The sequence below is a fragment of the Orycteropus afer genome, unplaced genomic scaffold (assembly GCF_000298275.1).
Source record: "Orycteropus afer afer isolate SDZICR_OR568_19922 unplaced genomic scaffold, OryAfe1.0 scaffold00001, whole genome shotgun sequence".
Taxonomy (NCBI): domain Eukaryota; kingdom Metazoa; phylum Chordata; class Mammalia; order Tubulidentata; family Orycteropodidae; genus Orycteropus; species Orycteropus afer.
This window is the reverse complement of record NW_006921588.1, coordinates 15,458,639-15,477,530: the sequence shown is the minus strand read 5'-3', so window position 1 is coordinate 15,477,530 and position 18,892 is coordinate 15,458,639. Positions and strand designations below refer to the sequence as shown.

The 18,892-nt window shown below is 37.4% G+C and overlaps 1 protein-coding gene across 1 annotated transcript in view; it reads left to right on the top strand.

Moving 5' to 3' along the window:
* The window catches only part of PPP1R1C (protein phosphatase 1 regulatory inhibitor subunit 1C), a 187,534-nt gene that overhangs the window by 86,030 nt on the left and 82,612 nt on the right, over window positions 1-18,892 (top strand). Inside the window, exon 3 of the mRNA XM_042781042.1 lies at window positions 18,297-18,334. Within this exon, the coding sequence (XP_042636976.1) occupies window positions 18,297-18,334 (38 nt within the window). The remainder of the gene's footprint in view (window positions 1-18,296; window positions 18,335-18,892) is intronic.

Here is an 18,892-nt window from a genome sequence, read left to right as displayed (position 1 = left end):
AGTATCCAAAGTAAATAAGCCTACAAGATTGTAAACAGGGAACCAGAGACATCAATTGACAAATGAGGACAACTACAAACCAAAAAGGGAAAAAAACTGTGTTGTTACAGAAGTTCTAGATAGTAGGGAAGTCAAGACAACTACAAGATAATATGGACTGTTCTAAACTTGGGAAGAAAACTATAAATCACAGGGTAACCTCAAGGAAAAATGATAAATCTTCACATCAAAAAAGAGGACCAGCATAAATATTCAGCAAATACTAAAACAATAGCAATGAAAGAAGTAATAACATGATTCATAAACAAAATAAGCTCAGCATAGAAAATTATATGGAACAAAGAAATTGACACCATGAAAAAGGACATAACAAAAATGACAGCAACAAATTCATATTTGCCAATAATTACTTATCTGGCAAGGGACTTATCGCTAAGATTTATAGTGGAAGAGTAGATGACCAAACTATGGTACATACACATAATGGAATGCTATGCAGCACTAAAGAATAAGGTAGAGTCTGCAAAACACTGCATAATATGGATGAACTTAGAGGACATCATGCTGAGTGACGTAAGTCAATCACAGAAGGACAAATATAGTATTAGTTCGTTGTTGTGGAGGTTCAAGGAAAGGTTTATATATAGAGGGAAACTTTCTTTGTTGGTTGCCAGGGGTGGGAGCAGAAGGGAGGGACCACTGCAAAACAAAACAAAACAAAACAAAAATGCATTGACCCATGACACTTTAGTTTTGTGTATTTCATTGTACATAAATTATATTTCAATAAAATACATTAAAAAAAAAATAGCTTGCAAGCAGCCATCTAGATGCAATGATGGGTCTCTCCTCGTCCAGAGCAAAGAAGAATGAAGAAAACCAAAGATTCATGGAATCAATTAGTCATAGTGACTGGTACACCATGCGATCCACAGCCTATATGACTATGAGACCAGAAGAACTAGATGGTGCCTGGCTACCACTACCAACTGCTTGGAAGGAGATCTATGTAGTAGATCCTGGATAGAGAAGGAGAACAGTGTGGAACAAAACTCAAAATCATTTGAAAAAAAAAAAAAAGGGGGACCATATTTGCTGGTCTGATAAGAGCCTGATGGAACCACTGAGACTATGGCCCCTAGCTGCCCTTCAGATCTGGAATTGAACCCACACCTATGGCTTCCAGCCAAACGAAAGACAGGCATATGAGTTGAACATGTACCTGAGGTAGATACACTCCTTGGAGAGAACAATGATGGGAGAAAGAAGGGCTGCTTATGCACAGGGAGACAGCTCAGGGGGCAGGAGTGCATGGAGGGATGGACACAGGGAAGAGGTAACTTTTGGGAGGAAGAGGAAGTGGGAGGGGAGCTGTTGCATTGTGGTAAATTGTAGTCAATGTCATGAGACAAGGTGTATGTGAACTGCTATATGGAAAGTGAATTTGCTCTGTAAAATTTCACCCAAATCACAATTAAAAAAAAAAAAAAAGAAAGAAAGAAAGGAAAAAAAAGAAAAGAAAAGACTAACAACTGTATTTTAAAATTAGAAAATTAGATAAGGAAACTTACAAATTCAGTTTTGATCCAAAAATGAAATATAAGGAACACAGGTCTTAGAAGAGACATAAGTCAATATTTAAAATCAGAAGTTAGACAAGAAGCCTTACTAATTCAGTTTTGATTTAAAGAAATACTTGTTGTTAGGTGCCGTTGAGTCAGCTCTGACTCTTAGCAATCTTATGTACAACAGAACAAAACACTGCCTAACCCTGCACCAGCCTCACGATCCTTGCTAAACCTGAGACCATTGTTGCAATCCATCTCATTGCGGGCCTCCCCATCTTTTGCTGACCCTCCATTTTACTAAGTATGATATTCTTCTCCAGGGAGTGGTCCCTTCTAAGAACATGACTGAAGTAGGGCTATACTCACTTCCAAGGAGCATTCCAGTTGCACTTCCTCCAAGACAGATTTGTTCGTTCTTCTGGAAGTGTATAGTACTTTCTGTATTCCTTGCCAACAGCACAACTCAAAAGCATCAACTCTTCTTAGGTCTTCCTTATTCATCATGCAGCTTTCACATGCATATGAGATGACTAAAAACAGCATGGCTTGAGTTAGGCACACCTTAGTCTTCAAAGAGACACCTTTGCTCTTAAGCACTTTAAAGAGGTCTTTTGCAGCAGATTTGCCCAGTGCAATACATCATCGGATTTCTTGACTGCTGCTTCCATTGGTGTTGATTGTAGAACCAAGTAATATGAAATCTTTGTCAACTTCCATCTTCTCTCCATTTATTGTGATACTGCTTATTGGTCCAGTTGTGAGGATTTTCGTTTTCTCTATACTGAGGTGTAATCCATACTGCAGACTATAGTCTTTAATCTTCATCAGTAAGTGCTTCAATCATCTGTACTTCAGCAAGCAAAGTTTTGTCATGTGCATATCGCAGGTTGTTAATGACTCTTCCTCCAATCCTGATATTTTATTTTTCTTCATGTAATCCAGTTTCTGGCATTATTTGCTCAGCATACAGATTGAATAAGTACGGTGAAAGTATACAATGCTGACACACTCCCTTCCTGATTTTAAACCATACAGTATCCCCTTGTTCTGTTCAAATGACAGCCACCTGGTCTATGTACAGGTTCCTCATGAGCACAATTAAGTGTTCTGAAATTCCCATTCTTCTCATGTTACCCATAAATTGTTGTGATCCACACAGTCAAATGCCTTTGCATAGTCAATAAAACACAAATAAAAATCTTTCTGGTATTCTTTGCTTTCAGCCAAGACCCATCTGACATCAGCAATGATATCCTTCATTTCATGTCCTCTTCTGAATCCAACTTGCATTTCTAGATGTCCCATGTCAATATATTGCTGCACCCGTTTTTGAATTATCTTCAGTGAGATTTTACTTGCATGTGATATTAATGATACTGTTCAATAATTTTCACAAAGAAAGAGTACCTTTCTTTGGAATGGGTACAAATATAGATTTCTTCCAGTCACTTGGCCAGGTAGCTGTCTTCCAAATTTCTTGGCATAGACGAGTAAGTACTTCCAGTGAAGCATCCATTTGTTGAAACATCTCAATGGGTAGTCCGTCAATTCCTAGAGCCTTGTTTTTCACCAATTCCTTCAGTGCAGCTTTGACTTCTTCCTTCAATACCATTGGTTCTTGATCATATGCCACCTCCTGAAATGGATGACTCTTCCGCCAATTCTTTTTGGTACAGTGACTCTGTATTCCTTACATCTTCTTTTGATGTTTCCTGCATCATTCAATATTTTGCCCATGTTGTTGTTATTGTTGTTGGGTGCCAACAAGTCATCTCTGACTCATAACGACCCTGTGTACAGCAGAATGAAACACTGTCCGGCCCTGTGCCAGCCTGACGATCCTTGCTAGACCCGAGGCCATCACTGCAGCCACTGTGTCAACCCATCTTGTTGAGGCCTTTCCCCTTTTTCGCTGACCCTCTACTTTAACCATACATGACATCCTTCTCCAGAGAATGGTCCCTTCTGACAACATGACCAAAGTAGGGGAGACCAAGTCTGGCCATTCCCGCTTCCAAGGAGCATCCCAGCTGCACTTCCTCCAGGACAGATCTGTTAATTCTTTTAGCAGTCCATGGTACTTTCAGAATTCTTCATCAATACTACAACTCAAAAGCATTGACTCTTGTTCAGTCTTCCTTATTCATTGTCCAGCTCTCACGTGCATATGAAGTGATCGAAAATACCATGGAATTTTTCCCATAGAATCTTTCAAAATTGCAACTGGAGGCTTGAAGTTTTTTGTTTTTTTTTTTTTAGGCTTGAATTTTTAATTCAGTTCTATCAGCTTGAGAAATGCTGATCATGTTCCCTTCTGGTTTTCTAACTCTGGGTCTTTGCACATTTCATTACAGTGATTGGCTTTTTCTTCTCAAGCTGCTCTTTGAAATCTTCTGTTCAGCTCTTTTATCATTTCTTCATTTGCTTTAGCTCCTCTCCATCCAAGAGCAAGTTTCAGAGTCTCTTCTGACATTGATTTTGGTCTTTTTTTCCTTTCCTGTCTTTTTAATGACCTTTCATCATCAATATATAGGGAGGGGTAAAAAACAAAAACAAAAACTTGTTTTAGAGGAGGCATGAGTTGATATTTCACCTTTATTTGTGAAGGATAATTTCACTAACTATAGAATTCTAGATTGGTTATTATTTTTTGCAGTACTTTAAATCTTATTCCACTGCCTTTTGGGTTCAATTGTTCTTGATGAAAAGATTTTATCCATTTAGTTACTTCTTTAATAATAATGTATTTATTGGCTGTTTTTAATTTTTCTCTTCTGTCTTTGACCTTCATTCGTTTTACTATAATATGCCTATGTGTGATTATCTTCTTTTCCCTTGCTTGAAGTTTGTTAAACATCTTAATTTTTTTTTTTTTTTTTAATTCCTGGCTATGATTCTTCAAAGTTCCTGCCCTTGTCTGCCTCTTCTGCTTTGGAACTCTAATGACCTTTATGTTACATTTTTTGACTATGTCTCAAACGTCTTATTTTCTGTTTGTTTCTTTTTTCTTCATTAATTTATTTTTTTTTTCCTCTGCCTACTTCAGTCTGGATATTTCTACAGAACTGTCTTCTAGTTCACTATATCTTTTAATAGTTGTAATGTGACTCTGAAGCCATTCATTGAGTTTTTGAAGTCATATGTTATCTGTTTAAGTTCATTTCTTTTCATAGATTCTACTGCTCTGTTAAAATTATTTTTAAAATCTATTTTGTTTATGTCCCCCTCTATTTTTCTTCAATGTATTTTCTCCTTTTTTTCTTGGTTACTAGTCCTGTCATTTTGTGTCTAGTAATTATTCAGGAGTCCCTGGGTGGCACAAATAATCAAGTACTCAGCTACTAGCCAAAAGGTTAGCAGTTTGAATCCACCCAGGGGCATCAGGTAAGACAGTCTGGTGATCTGCTTCCAAAAGGTCACAGTCTTGAAAATCCCTTGGAGCTGCTCTACTGTGAACCCATGGAGGTTGCTAGGAGTCAGAAGTGACTTGATGGTGCCTAACAGCAACAATATCAAGAATAATTTGTTATTGAAGTCTGGAAATTAGTGTTTGATAAATTTTAGAAGCTCCAAGAATTTAAATTAAAAAAAAAATGTGTTTAAAAGATTTGCTTTTTCCTCTTCTAGCCAAATATAGTAGAGGGCTGATAATCTAATCTTGGACTATGCTAGGAGAAGCCAGATCTAAGTTTTGGTAAGATTCAGACTACATGTGTTTTGCCTCTTTGTCAGGATTTCTATTTAATAGCGTGTAGGCCTTCCTCTCTTTGGAATTTTTGTTCTTCTATTAAGAGGTTTTCAGATTAATTACTCACCTACAGTGTGTTAGGACTTCTGGTGGTGTAGTGCCTAAAGCATTTGACTGCTAACCAGAAGGCTGGTGGTTCAAACCCACCAGCCACTCCTTGGAAGGAAGATTGGGCAATCTTCTTCCGTAGTGATACCACCTCAGAAACCCAAGGAGGGGTCACTATGAGTCTAATCCACTGGACAACATTGAGGTTTTTTTGTTTGTTTGTTTGTTTGTTTTTTTAAATTTCCTACCCTTTGTTGCTTCAGAATCTCATAATTATCTTCAGTGGGAGACAAGCTATATATTTGAAGCCCCACAAGTTTTCAGTTCTGTAATTCTAGCCTCATACAATTGCCAAAACCTCTATTAGTTTGTCTGTTCCCCTGCAGCGGCCCTCAGCCAGGGGCAATATATAAATTCTCAGTGTCTCATTCTGAAATGGCTTCTCTCTGTTGTTTTCTTTGCTTCTGAAGTTCTTGATGCGTTTTGTAATTTGTCTTCCTTTTTTAGTTCTGAGAAGCGGTATCATTGGCCTGCTGTGAACTAGTTTATACTACTCCCTAGCAGAACCTCAACATTTTTTTTTTTTTTTTGCTTGTTTGTTTGTTTACTTTCCTAGCGCTGTAAATATCCTCTGTAATTTCTACTCAATCTTTTAGTTTCTGCTCTTTTTTCACTACCCAGACTCTCAGTGGTTGTGTCTCTGGTCTTAGTGCCTGGTTTCATGAGTGTTGATCTTCCCTAGTGGTGTGACTAGGATTGATGTCATCCAGTGCCGTAACTTATGGCATCACAACCCACGGCAAACTCTCCCTAGGGGCAAAGCACCCTGCCCAATCCTGGGCAGGGCCCACGCAGGGCTGCACATCCCTGCTTCTCCTGGTCACAACCCATGGCTTCCCATAACACCTCACCTCTCTCATTGTGGCAGAGACCATCCTCTCCACCCAATAGTGGGTGCCACAGCCCACCTGCCTGTACGCTGCCTGGCAGGTGACAGGGGAAGGGGAATGATGAGATACCGTACTGAGTGAGGAGAGACACCAGCTCTAGTGAGGTCATTGCCTTAGTGACCCCTCCCCATGCGACATTAGCCCACGTGCCAATGCCTTGCCTGCTGCTACCACCACAGCCACCTCTACCACCCTGGGTCATTTTTGTGTTATCCCCCTCTGACAGTGTCAGGTGGTGTGGTCAGCCCAACCACCCCACCCACCCCCAGTGATGCCACTGATTTTGCTCTTCACCAAACATTTATACAATCCTTCCAGCTTTCACTCTATTTGAAATCCTAATGGTGGTCCTCAGACCTTAATTATCTCTCAGAACTCCACTCCACCTGCTGACCTGGCTCCAGTTTGGAATTTTAGATACAAAATTGTTGCCTCTAAAATCCATCCCCCAGCCTGTAAGCCTCTGCAGTTGCAATCTGTTCATGTATTAATTCTGAACAGCATCTTGGAACTGCCAACTCAGATGTCACCCTTATATGAATTTCTGATCATAGTGTCACACTCTGGCAAGAAGTTGTGTATTGCTCCCACAGCCTTGCTTAAATATTTGAGTCTTCCATACCCTTGCCTAATTTAAACCTCAATCTTGTCTCCCTGAATCATACCTTTTCACCTGTCATACACAAACCAGTATAGGTTTGTCCCTGACTAACGATAGAGTTCCATTCTGACAACTACTCCATTGTAAGTCGGTTCTGAAGTAAGTCTAATATGTCAATTTTTTTTTCAGTTTTCATTATTATTAACTTTTATTGTCATTATTTTCATAAATCTGATCTTTTTTTTGTTTTGTTTTTGGTAGTTGGAAACTCAAATACATCATAAATCTGGGACTACCTGTCTTTAATCTTTTGTAATGAGGACACTTGATGGCACAATGATTAAGAGCTTGGCTCTAACTGAAGGGTTGGTGGTTTGAACCCACCCAGCAGCTCTGTGGGTAAAGGTCGTGGTGATGGGCTAACGTAAAGATTGCTGCGTAGGAAATCCCATGGGGTAGTTCTACTCGGTCACGTGGGGGTTACTGTAAGTCGAAAATGACCTTGATGGCACTTGACAACAACATACTTTTATAACAGAGTATGTACAACCTAAAAAGTTGAGAGGAAATTTCAAAGGAAAAATATTTAAAAGCAGAATACTTTTTCTACTTTATCATTTTGGTATGCCTTGCACACATTTCCAATGTAAGTCCTCAGAACATATTTGACTGCAATAATTCAACCAGGTTGTATTATAGCAGTCAGACATTTTCTCGTCACTAACTTTAAAAAGAAGGGAGTCAAATGTTCTCTTTGAATGTTTCAAAGAGGCTTCCCGTAGAGTGGGATTACATTTCTGCTTTCAAACAAAAACAAAACCACAAAAGCTAAATCTTTCATAATCCAGCAAAACACACAAATGGGATGTGAAAATAATCCATGCTTGCTTAAATACATTGGATTTTACTGAGGAAAGTGATGGGGAAGAACACAGCATTTTATGTTAATCCTAGTTTAACAGGACAGAAAAAGAAATGGGGAAGTATATTCATGATTGGGAATCATTTTTTTGAGTTTTTTTTTTTTAATTTCTGTTTATATGTGTCATTAGTGCCTCTTGAAGAAAGGGTCAATAATTCAGGTGCTGGCTTATGTAATTATCTGTGAAACTGCGATGTGTGTATCTTCTTGTCAATACTAGATTAATTGGAGTAAAGAGGCAAAGAGTCAGCCTGTAGTGATACTTAAATGGCAGCAGGGAAGTGACAATGTTCACAAGGGTTTGCCATGGTTTCTCTTGGTAATGAAATGTAATTACCTCCACACTAGTGATAATATTTCCAGTGTTGGACATTAAAAAAAAGAAAAAACTACTCAAGAAATTATTTTGTCACCATGTTTTGCGAACTTACATAGCCTCTATTTTTCAATTCTAACTTTAGTGTGAAAGCATGTGGAATTCTGACAGTTACACTAGATGAGTCTCAGTGCCTTAGAATACACTTGGAAATATTTTTAATAAAAAACTTGACTAGCACTTAGAAGTGAATTGTGATGGCTGAATACTAGCTTCTGCATCTTTATTCTCACATGCTGAGTATTTTAAACCATTTGATTTTGAATGTAAAAATGTATATAAAATATTTTAAAATTAGTAGAGATTGATGGTTAACCTTATAAAAGTTATCTTTAAATGTGATAATACAAAGATTCATAGTAATGTTTCTCTTATATCTTTGAAAACATGAAGCATTAACTGGACATTGATTTTTAAGTAATATATTTATAGAAGTTAAATGGTATTAAAGACACTGTATCTAAGAAAAATGTTAGCAATATAAATGAAAATTTTAACTTTTCTTGTTTTCCATTCAGAGGTCAAGGTAATTCAGGAAATTACTCTGATCTCTTTCCTGGGACTGGTTTTATGACATGGCTTTGAATAATTACTGTTTAAGTATGAAAGTGTCAGTCACCCCTGTAACTATAGCCATTGCCTTGAGAAGGATGGCTCAGCACAGGCACTATTGTAGATCATAGATCGCTTATTTCTAAGATGAAGGCAATGGTTTTTCCAATTACTAATAAAACCATAAAAAAATCATAGAAAGTGCTATAAATTAACAGATTGAATGCTTACTTCCACAAATAATTTTAAAAATATTTGTCAGACAATCAAGAATCTTTGAAACAATTTTCACTCAGGTTTCTGTTAATGTGACATAAATAATTTATTATAGGAACTGAACCTACAGAAGCTGGGAGTTTGGTGGAGCTTGGGGAATTGGTCAACCAGAATGTAGTTGTTCCATAACAAAAATTTCCTAAATTTAATTTTTTTTTTTCACTTGCCTTTACAACAATTTCCCAAAGTCAGCTTTGTTGTTGTTGTTGTTATGTGCCATTGAGTTGGACTCGACACATAGCGATCCCTCCTTGGGTTTCCGAGGCAGTATCACTACAGAAGTAGATTGCCCCATCTTCCTTCCTAGGAGTGGCTGGTGGGTTTGAACTGCCAGCCTTCTGGTTAGCAGTCAAGTGCTTTAGGCACTATGCTACCAGCTCCCTTTAATATGTCCAATTAGAGCATGAAAGAAGTGGATAACAATCTCAAGTATATCCGTAAAGAGGCTTAAAGCATAGTGCACAGATTATTGTTTTTATATCTACAAAAAATCCAGTTCGGACCTCAGTGTGGATGGAAGGAATATTTCAAAGGAGACATTCCAGTGTTCATTCCTGACCCTTCACTTCAGTAGTGATATTAGTAATGAAAGTCTCATTTCTTAGTCTATTATTCCAACAAAGACCCTTGGCAACTAACAGACTAAATCATGGTTTTTAGGGCAAATGCTACAAGGAAGAAAAGTCAAGCAAACAATCTATCACACTGCTTTTTAAATTTGTTTGTTTGTCCCTATTAATGTTTGTGGGTTGCCAGCTTCTCTAGCACCCACAGTGTATGAGGGGGGGGAAGTTCCAAAGAGCTAATTTCCACACTGTTCCTCATTCCTGAAGTCCCTACTTGGTCTGACTGCTCTCCCCCTCAGACGATTCTTATCTTTGTTCATGTATAATGTTCAAGGTTTTGCTGTACTTAGTCTAGAGTTTTTCACCTTTATTATTTTATTTCTATGACTGTATTTTGTATTTCTATTTGTTTCTTTTTATATCCACTTGTTTTTGTTTCAGCTTTACCTATCTTTGTTTCAACATTTCTTGATTTCTGAAAAATGGCTATACTTTCTAATTTTATCCCTTCATGGATTCTGAATACACTCAATTAAAGACATTTCCTAATTGCTGTAATGTTTTCATTTTTTCTGGAGGGAATTCATCTTCCAATTGTTTTCTAGACAATTCTTCTTAAGTGTTTCTTTCCCTCTTGTTCTGTAATCTTAATTTTCAATGTGAATGGGAGTTTGTTTTTTTTTTCCCCCGCTGTTAATGTTCTTGTGTTTTTCGCCATTAACTCCTATAGTTTTTAAATCTGAGATCAGGTCTTAATTTGGACTTCAGGACTGCTGTTCCATGGTGGTATTAGAAATAAAACAGATGCAGTCAGAGCTAGCTTCTGCTTTATCCAAGCCCCTTGGATACACAGATCAATGTCTTTTCTCAGCATACATTCATAGGTGAGAAAGTCTTAATTCTGGTTCCAGAGAATCAGCCTGGCTTCTGTACCTTGTCTCACATGGAGTCATTCTCTTTACCCAGGGATTAGAGCTCTCAGTTGCCTCTGCCTGCATCTAGATCTAATGTCTTCCAGACACACTCTTTCTCCCCTGCTTATTGTATTTTTCTTTCCTTAATACTTACAGTCCACAGGCATGTTTGATTCATTTTAGACTGTGGTGGATCATTTTATTCATCTCTTTGTATATTTTATCTGTCATTGCAATTACTTTTGAGCAGAGGAGTCTTCAAAGCATGAACTCACAACAAACAATTTTTAATGAAAGTTCTCCAATTTCTTTTAAACTGACTTGTCCTCATATTTCAAAAATAGCTATCCAAAATAAAGACTCTAGTGACTCTCTAATCAAAACTCATCAAAAGTCTATATTTTTTTAATTTCATTCTAAGCAATTGGGTTTTTCCTGAGCGAACCATTCTATGTATGGGTCTTTAGCAGTCACTATCCTATAAATATCATTCATTCCCATGGTTTCAGTTATTGTCTGAGTCTGATTTCTATAAAAGAATATATCAAATTTGACTTTTCACTTATTTTTTAAGTTTCCTTATGATATACTTTCCTTGACTAAGATATTGTTCCACTCTCTAAAAATAAACAGAGAAAAGCATATAGTATTGTTTTTCCTCTAACGTTTTCTTTAAGGCAATATTTGCAAGACTTTGAGTGCCTGCAGGATCATCTTAGACCGAGTACAGTGAAGTACAGAAATAAATGTTAGAGTCTCTGCCTTAAATGAGTTTGCAAATCAAACACAAGTATCTATTATGAGCAAGTAACTATCCTACTATTATATTTTGGGATACAGAGAAGTAGCAAACACATACTTTGTTTTTATAGAACAGAAGGTATTGAGATATGTTTATTTGACAAAAGGTGATTATGTGTTTACAATGCTATTGTGATAAGAGAGCTGTGAAGAGAAAAATATGGAGGCTATTCCCTACTCTTTTACAGGTTAGCCAGGGAAATAAAGCATTAATCCCTGTAATAAAGAGTATAGAGTAATGAGTACTAAGAAACAGGTATAGAGAAAATGTTGTGGGTGTTCAGAGATGCTGGAGATGACTTCCAGTTAGGAGGAGGAAAAGTTTGAATTAAAGATTTCCCAAAGGAGCTGCCTTTGTGTAGAACATTGAGGGATGGGAGCACTGGCTATGAGGGGAGAAGAGCTAACCAAGGGATACATATAATCAAACGGGAATTATTACTACTCTCTTTCATGCTTTGTTCTTCCTCCACATTCAACTGGTAAACAAACCAAAGTAAAGAGTTCTCATTATCATTAGGCTTTTTTGGAAATTGTTTAGTTCCTCATTTTTCCCACTAATACATCCTTCTTTACATCAACTTTTAACAATATCACTTGGACTTCAATTGACCCCACATAACATTTTTTAAAAATTATATTTTTGGTCATAATCTTGATTTCAATTACATTATCTATTTGCTATAAATGATTCTCTGGTGTCCTTTAAATCACACAGACTCCTGATAGAAATAATAAACACATATTCATACAGAGATGCTCAGTTTTTTAGTGTATTTTTATTTCTTTTTAACTTGGCTTTTTTTTTTGTTTTCTGTTTTGAATTTTATTGTGTTTTGGGTGCAAATTTATAAAACAAATTTGTTTTACATTCAACATTTTGTGCACATTTGATTTCACTCGCTGAGTACCATCCCCATTCATAACAAACTCTCCTCCCTTCCTGTCCCTGACTACCTCCCTCCATGTGCCCTTCTTAACTATGCACTACTGCCTTTCCCACTTTCCCTCTTTGTGAATGCTGTCTCTCTGGTGCCTCATGGCTCATTGGTCTGAGGGGTGCATCTTCCTAGAGTAGGTGAGTGCATCTCTCTGGGGTAGTTGTTCTGCATGCAGGTCTTCCTACTGTTGAGCTGAGAGCCAATCCATGGGAGTGAGCCCATTTCTAGGCCTGAAAGGTAACCCAGGGCCATAGTCTTGGGGGTTCCACCAGACTCCATCTGACAAATAATTCTAGTCATTTTTTTGTGTTTGAATTTTGTTCCACATTTTTCCTTCCACTCTATCCTGGATTTCTAGTTTTGATCCCTTTCTGAGTGGTTGGCATTGGTAGCCAGGCACCATCTAGTTCTTCTGATCTCAGGGTCATGAAGGCTGAGGTCCTCATGGTCCACCTTATCCTTGGACTAATTGTTTCCAGATGACTTTGATTTTCTTCACTCTTCTTTGATTCAGATGAGAGGAGACCAATAGTTGCATCTTAGATGCCCGCTCGAAAGCTTTTAAGACCTCAGTTGCTACTCATCGGAGTAGGCTGTGGAACAAGAATTTTATAAACTATGTTGTGTCAATTGAGTATGATGTCCCCTGATGCTATGGTCCTGAGTTGGCAAGCCTGGTGATTTTCTCTCTCAAGGTGTTCGGTTGTCTCTGAGAGGTATTCCAACTCTGTTTTCTGTTGCTTCTGTAATGTGTGCAGCTAATTTTGTAGCACAAGTGCATTTGTAAGATTATCTTCAGACAAATCTACCCTTGGTCTAGGGCATATTCCTGTTCACCAACCCCCACCTGATCTTCTCATCTATCTATGCATTTATCTGTAGCCTTATGTCTGGTGTTAGTAGTAATGCAGTATTTTGCATATACTAGTATTTACCTCTCTTGTGTGTATTTTATGTGCATGTTTCAGTGTCCTTCCTTTTCCTGTAGTCATCATGCTGGTCACAGAGTCTTCCCATACTGTCCCTCCCATCATCCAAATCAACATGTGTACCCCAGCTAGTCTGAAATTTTCCTTCCCCTTCCTTCCCATCCTTGGCAACCAACAAAGTGAGTTTCCTTTCCTAAGTAAACCTTTCCTTGACTTTTTACAATAACAGGCTTATACAATATTTGTCCTTCTGCAATTGATCTATTTCACTCAGCGTAAGGTCCTCCAAGTTCACCCATGTTGTGAAATGACTTGTGTATTCTTCATTATTCTTTAATGTAGCACAGTATTCCATTGCGTGAATGTACCATAGTTTCGTTATCCATTCATCCGTTGTTGGGCATTTAGGTTGTTTCCATCCCTTTGCTACAGTGAATTGTGCTACAATGAACATATGCTGTACATATCCATAACTTGACTTTCTTTTAAAGGACCATTTTAGATTTATGGAAAAATTGAGCAGATAGATTTCCTACATAACCCCTCCCATGGGCAGTTTCTTCTATTATTAACATCTTACATTACTGTGGTATATTTTTTTAAAATTAATGAACCAATACTGATAATATGTTATATTGACTTAAGTCCATAGTTTTATATTTGTTTAATTTTTACTTAATGCCATTTTGTTTGTTTGTTTCAGGGTACTAAGTTACATTTAGTTGTCATGTTTCCTTCAGCCCCTTTTGACAGTGACATTTTCTTACTTTCCTTGTTTTTCATCACTTTGAGATTTTGAGTAGTACTGGTAGGGTATAATATAGAATGTCCTTCTGATGGAATTTGTCTGATGTCTTCCCATAATTAGACTGTGATCATGTGTTTTGGGGAGGAGGATCTATGAGGTCAAGCGACAATTTTATCACACGATATTAAGGGTGCATACTATCAATGTGATTTATGACTGACCTTGATCACTTGGCTGAGGTAGTGTTGCTCAGGTTTGTCCCCTGAAAAGTTACTCCCTCCTTTCCTACCTTCCCATCTATACTCTTTGGAATGAAGTCACTATAGCAGCCTACATTTAAGGCATAGGGAGTTATGTTCCTGCTTTTTCTTTTTTTTAAAAAAAAAAAATAAATAATGAGCTTATGAGGAAGGTGGGGTAAGAATTATTATGCTTCCCTTTCCTATTTTACATTTGGGAAAAAACAAACAAACAAATATGAAGTTCAGGAAGATTAAGTGACTTTCTGGGGTCATGGCAAATAGTGGAAGAACCATATTAGAAATTATGTGTGCTCTCTACTGTGTTTTCCAAGACTAGGATCTCCCTGCTGGCCCCAACATTATTCTAGTCTTTTCTTAGTTTTCTACCACTTTATATTCTGCACATTTCTTTGTTTTTGTAGTTATTACTATGTTACAATTGAGAAACTTCTTTATTCATGATCATGGTCTTCCCTGCTTTCTTCTCCCTTAGATTTTATCTTTATATGTAGTTCATTTTTTATCACTGATAGTTTGTCCAAAATCTGATGAAATTTCATTAATAGTCTAAGGCACTCAAACAATGAGTATTTGCAGTTTATGCGCATATCCATATGGATCTTGAGTTTGTCCTGCTCCTTTCATGAACTTAAATATCTCAAAAGCATTCTAACTAATACTCAAACTATTTTAGAATATCTCTATTCTTATCCCATCTTTAATGATGACAGTATTCTTCAAAATATTATGGCTAGATGGCTTTCATATTTTTCCCCAAAGCCAGGAATTTTCCTTTCAGACCAAATACCCCTTGAGAGAGGGGGAAAATATAAATAAGATAAAGCTAGAATAAATACACAGCCTCTTTCAGAAAATTTAAGGTTTTTAATCCTTGAGAATCAGTTAATAATCCTCTCCTGTGTTTACTGCTTATGCTCAACCCTTCTCCAATACGGTGATTTTTTTTCCTGTATAATGATAAAGCTAAATGAAATTTTGGGGTACAGATGTATATTTCATGAGGGATCCACCTTTTCTAAACATTTCTAGGGTTGGGCGTAGGTCACAATTTGGAAAGAAAAAATGGAGACATTATAAATTCCATTTAATGTTTTTGTGCAGAGTAGAGGCATGGAATGTGTACATGTATTTTGTACCTTCAGCTTTAACCTAATACAAATAGATTCAGTTCTGTCTACCAATACAATTAGGAAGAACATTGTGCCCATATCTGTTTGTTCTTTCACAGTGTATGTATACCTTAGCTTGGGGATTAAGTGAGTAAGTGTGTGTGTGTGTGTGTGTGTGTGTGTGAGGTACTTGAGAGGCTCAGGCTATTAACCTCCCTGAATTAGAAACCATCTATTGAGAGAAACAGAAATGTACTTAAATCAGCGATTTCAAGAAAGCCATGACCTAGTCTTGGCTTATCTTCTATTTTTCTCTGAGTCATTTTGACTTTAAAGTCATTTAATTTTCATTCCTCACTTTCAAGATAAAAACATAATACTGAATTCTTTCAACCTCATCTTCATGGTTGATTTATGTCAATATAACTGAAAAATAATAAAATCTTTTTTCACTGAATTAAGGACTGAATTAAGGTAATTAACAGTTACCTTGGGGAGACTTTAACGTGTATTGCAGTCAGACAGTAGGAAAAGTGCAAAGCTGAATGACTGGACTCTTGTTTTGTCTCTAAAACAATAGGTTATAAGTCCTAGGTTGATTTTTGAAAAGTCCTAAGGCATAAAGAAAATATCAGGAAACTTCGTTGTCATTTAACAATCCAAATGAATCACATTACATGCATTGTTACAGTACTCATATTTTATATTAATTGAAAGGTGATGGCATTGTTTAAAAAGGAGGTCTGGTGGCACAGTGCCTGAGGCATTTGACTGCTAACCAGAAGGTTGGCAGTTCAAGCACACCAGCCTCTCTACAGAAGGAAGATGGGGCAAGCTACTTCTGTAAATATTTACTCTCTTGGAAACCCAATGGGGATTGTTATGAGTCAGAATCAAATCTATGACAATGTTGTTGTTGTTATGTGCAGTGGAGTGGAACCGACTCAAAGCGACTCCTTCTTGGGTTTCCCAGGTGGTATCACTAAGAAAGTAGATTGCCCCATCTTCCTTCTGAGGAGCGGCTGGTGGGTTTAAACTGACAGCCATCTGGTTAGCAGCCACATGCCTTAGGCGCTATGCTACCAGAGCTCCCCGATGACAGTAGATTTGGTGTTTTTGGTTGTGTGGCACTGTTTAGTACATTCATGGTTTGCCAGATAATGAGCCAGATACTTCCAGTGATTGCATCACACATGTGTGATGGCTGTCCTCAACCAACAATTTCCTGTCTGCCCTTCCATAGAAAGAGACGTAGAACTCATGAGAAGTGCTTATGACTTTTAAAATATAGTAATCAAGATGTCAGACTAGAGTATACAATCACTCCATACACTGGTCATTCTAGTTACTTGCTACTTTGCTCTCTTACTGCATGAAATAACAAATTTAGTCAGGGTTGAATTATAAATAAATTTTATTTTCTTTCTGTCTCTCTATATGTGTGTCTAGATTTGTATCTATCTTTATATACATACACACTCACATGGAGATTTTTTTATTGCAATTGTAATATATGTTCAAAATAAAAAGAAAAATACACAGTTCAGATGGAGATAAAATGGAATGTATTATCTAGTCACCCTGGGAGCTCTGGTAGCATAGTGCCTAAGGCACCTGACTGCTAACCAGAATGCTGACGGTTCAAACCCACCAGCCACCCCTCAGAAGAAAGGTTGGGCAATCTACTTGCGTAGTGATACCACCTCGGAAACCCAAGGAGGGATCGCTATGAGTTGGGTTTGACTCGATGGCACATAACAACACCAACAACAACATCTAGTCACCCAGGGATAACTGCCTTCAACAGTTCGGTGTACATCCTTGTATACATTTATATGTGTCTTTCCATCATCTCTCCATATACATCTATCTTTCATAAAGTAAAAATGCCATATAGTTTTTTAATTTCTTTTACTTATATAATACAGCTTTTCTTGTCACTAAATGTATATCTCTGTCATTATTTTTAGGCAGCTTTTTTTGTTTCTTTTTTTTAAAGAACTCTTCCTTACATTTTTGGATCATGGGCTCCATCTGTCAGTTTTGGACTGATATAAGAACCCAGAAAACAGTAGCTATTTAGTCAATGTCAATTTATGATGCCCCGACTCAACAACCCCATGTGTGTCAGAGTAGAACTGTGTTCCATTGAGGTTGGTGGTTTGAGTCCATCCAGTGCGTCACCCACCTTTCTTCTGTGGCACCACTGGGTGCACTCCAGCCACCAAGCTTAGTTAGCAGCTGAGCGCATTCACTGATTTCACTACAGGGAGTACAAGCACCAGGAAAGGGTTATCCAATTCAAAAGTAAAGAGGTAGAATCACTGTAGGTGAGGAGGAAGAAAGGAGGTCCAGCTCAGAATGTCCTTCATCTTAGAGACAGCACCTGTACCTCTCCTCCCAACCCCCACAACCCTTTTTACACAGACTATGTAGAAGTTTCCCTAGCACTGTCTTAAATGTTTTTACACAGTGACTGGTTCTCTCCAGGGTCATATAGAAAAAGGGTACTGCCTTCCTTAGAGTCATGGTGTTGAGTTGGAGTGGAAAAGGTTGTTCTGGTCATGGCAAACTTGGGGAAAATTGACAGAGGCTCCAGTCAGTAGATGGTGGCAGCAGCAGCAGTAAAATCAATGAGGGGAAAAGGTTGCCTTACCAATATAAGGTTGATGACACCAACAGTTCTTCCAAGAGCTATTTCCCCTATCCCTTTTCTGGACTACTGGAAGGTGCAAAATCTGGGATTCCAGCAAGGATACTTTTTCTTATTACCCTTTAAAAAACATTTACTGGACGATTATCTAAGAAGAAAACCACTTCCAATTGCTCTCATTTCCTTCCAGCTGTTAGGCTAAGCCACAGATGATATTATATAAGCATAAGGCAATTATTAAATCATTTTGATCTGTTGTTGAAAATGTTAATGTGCATATTATAAAAAGGAATATTTCCTTTCAAATAAATTGTACCTACTTCTCTTTCAGAAATAGATGACAAGAGGGTGACCAACACACAGGGGGAAGTAAGTTTTCTTATATTTTGAATAAATATGTGTTCAGTTCAAACAATCATCTTTACTGAAAGTGATGTATATGATATAAATGTAACTGAGGTGTAAAATACATTTACTTTCTTTTCTTGACAAATAGTAGCTGATGTTATTATAATCCTGTCTTTAGATTACCTTGGTTCTCTTAACTATGAAATGCTAACAACTTTTGCCAAAACTTTTAAAAGGGCAGAGAACATAGGTATTTTAAGTTGTCAATACATCTAATCTACTTTCATAAATCTAAAGTGAGTTTTTTTTTTTTTTTTATTTTTGGAATTTTTAAGAAATAAAAATAAAGCATGACTTTAGTGACAGGATTGTTTTTGTTCAGTTTTGTTCAATTTTATGATGACCACAGGTTTGGGCCAGGCAATATTGGCATCTTGAAGCTAGAAGACAGTGGGGGGGATATGCAACTTTGAAGGGTCTTTGGGTGTGTGGAACCAACAGCAGATCATGAGGGAAGAATTTGGGGGAACTGAGGTCTTCCAAAACTGGGTAACAAGATATAAGAAATTCTCCAAGAAA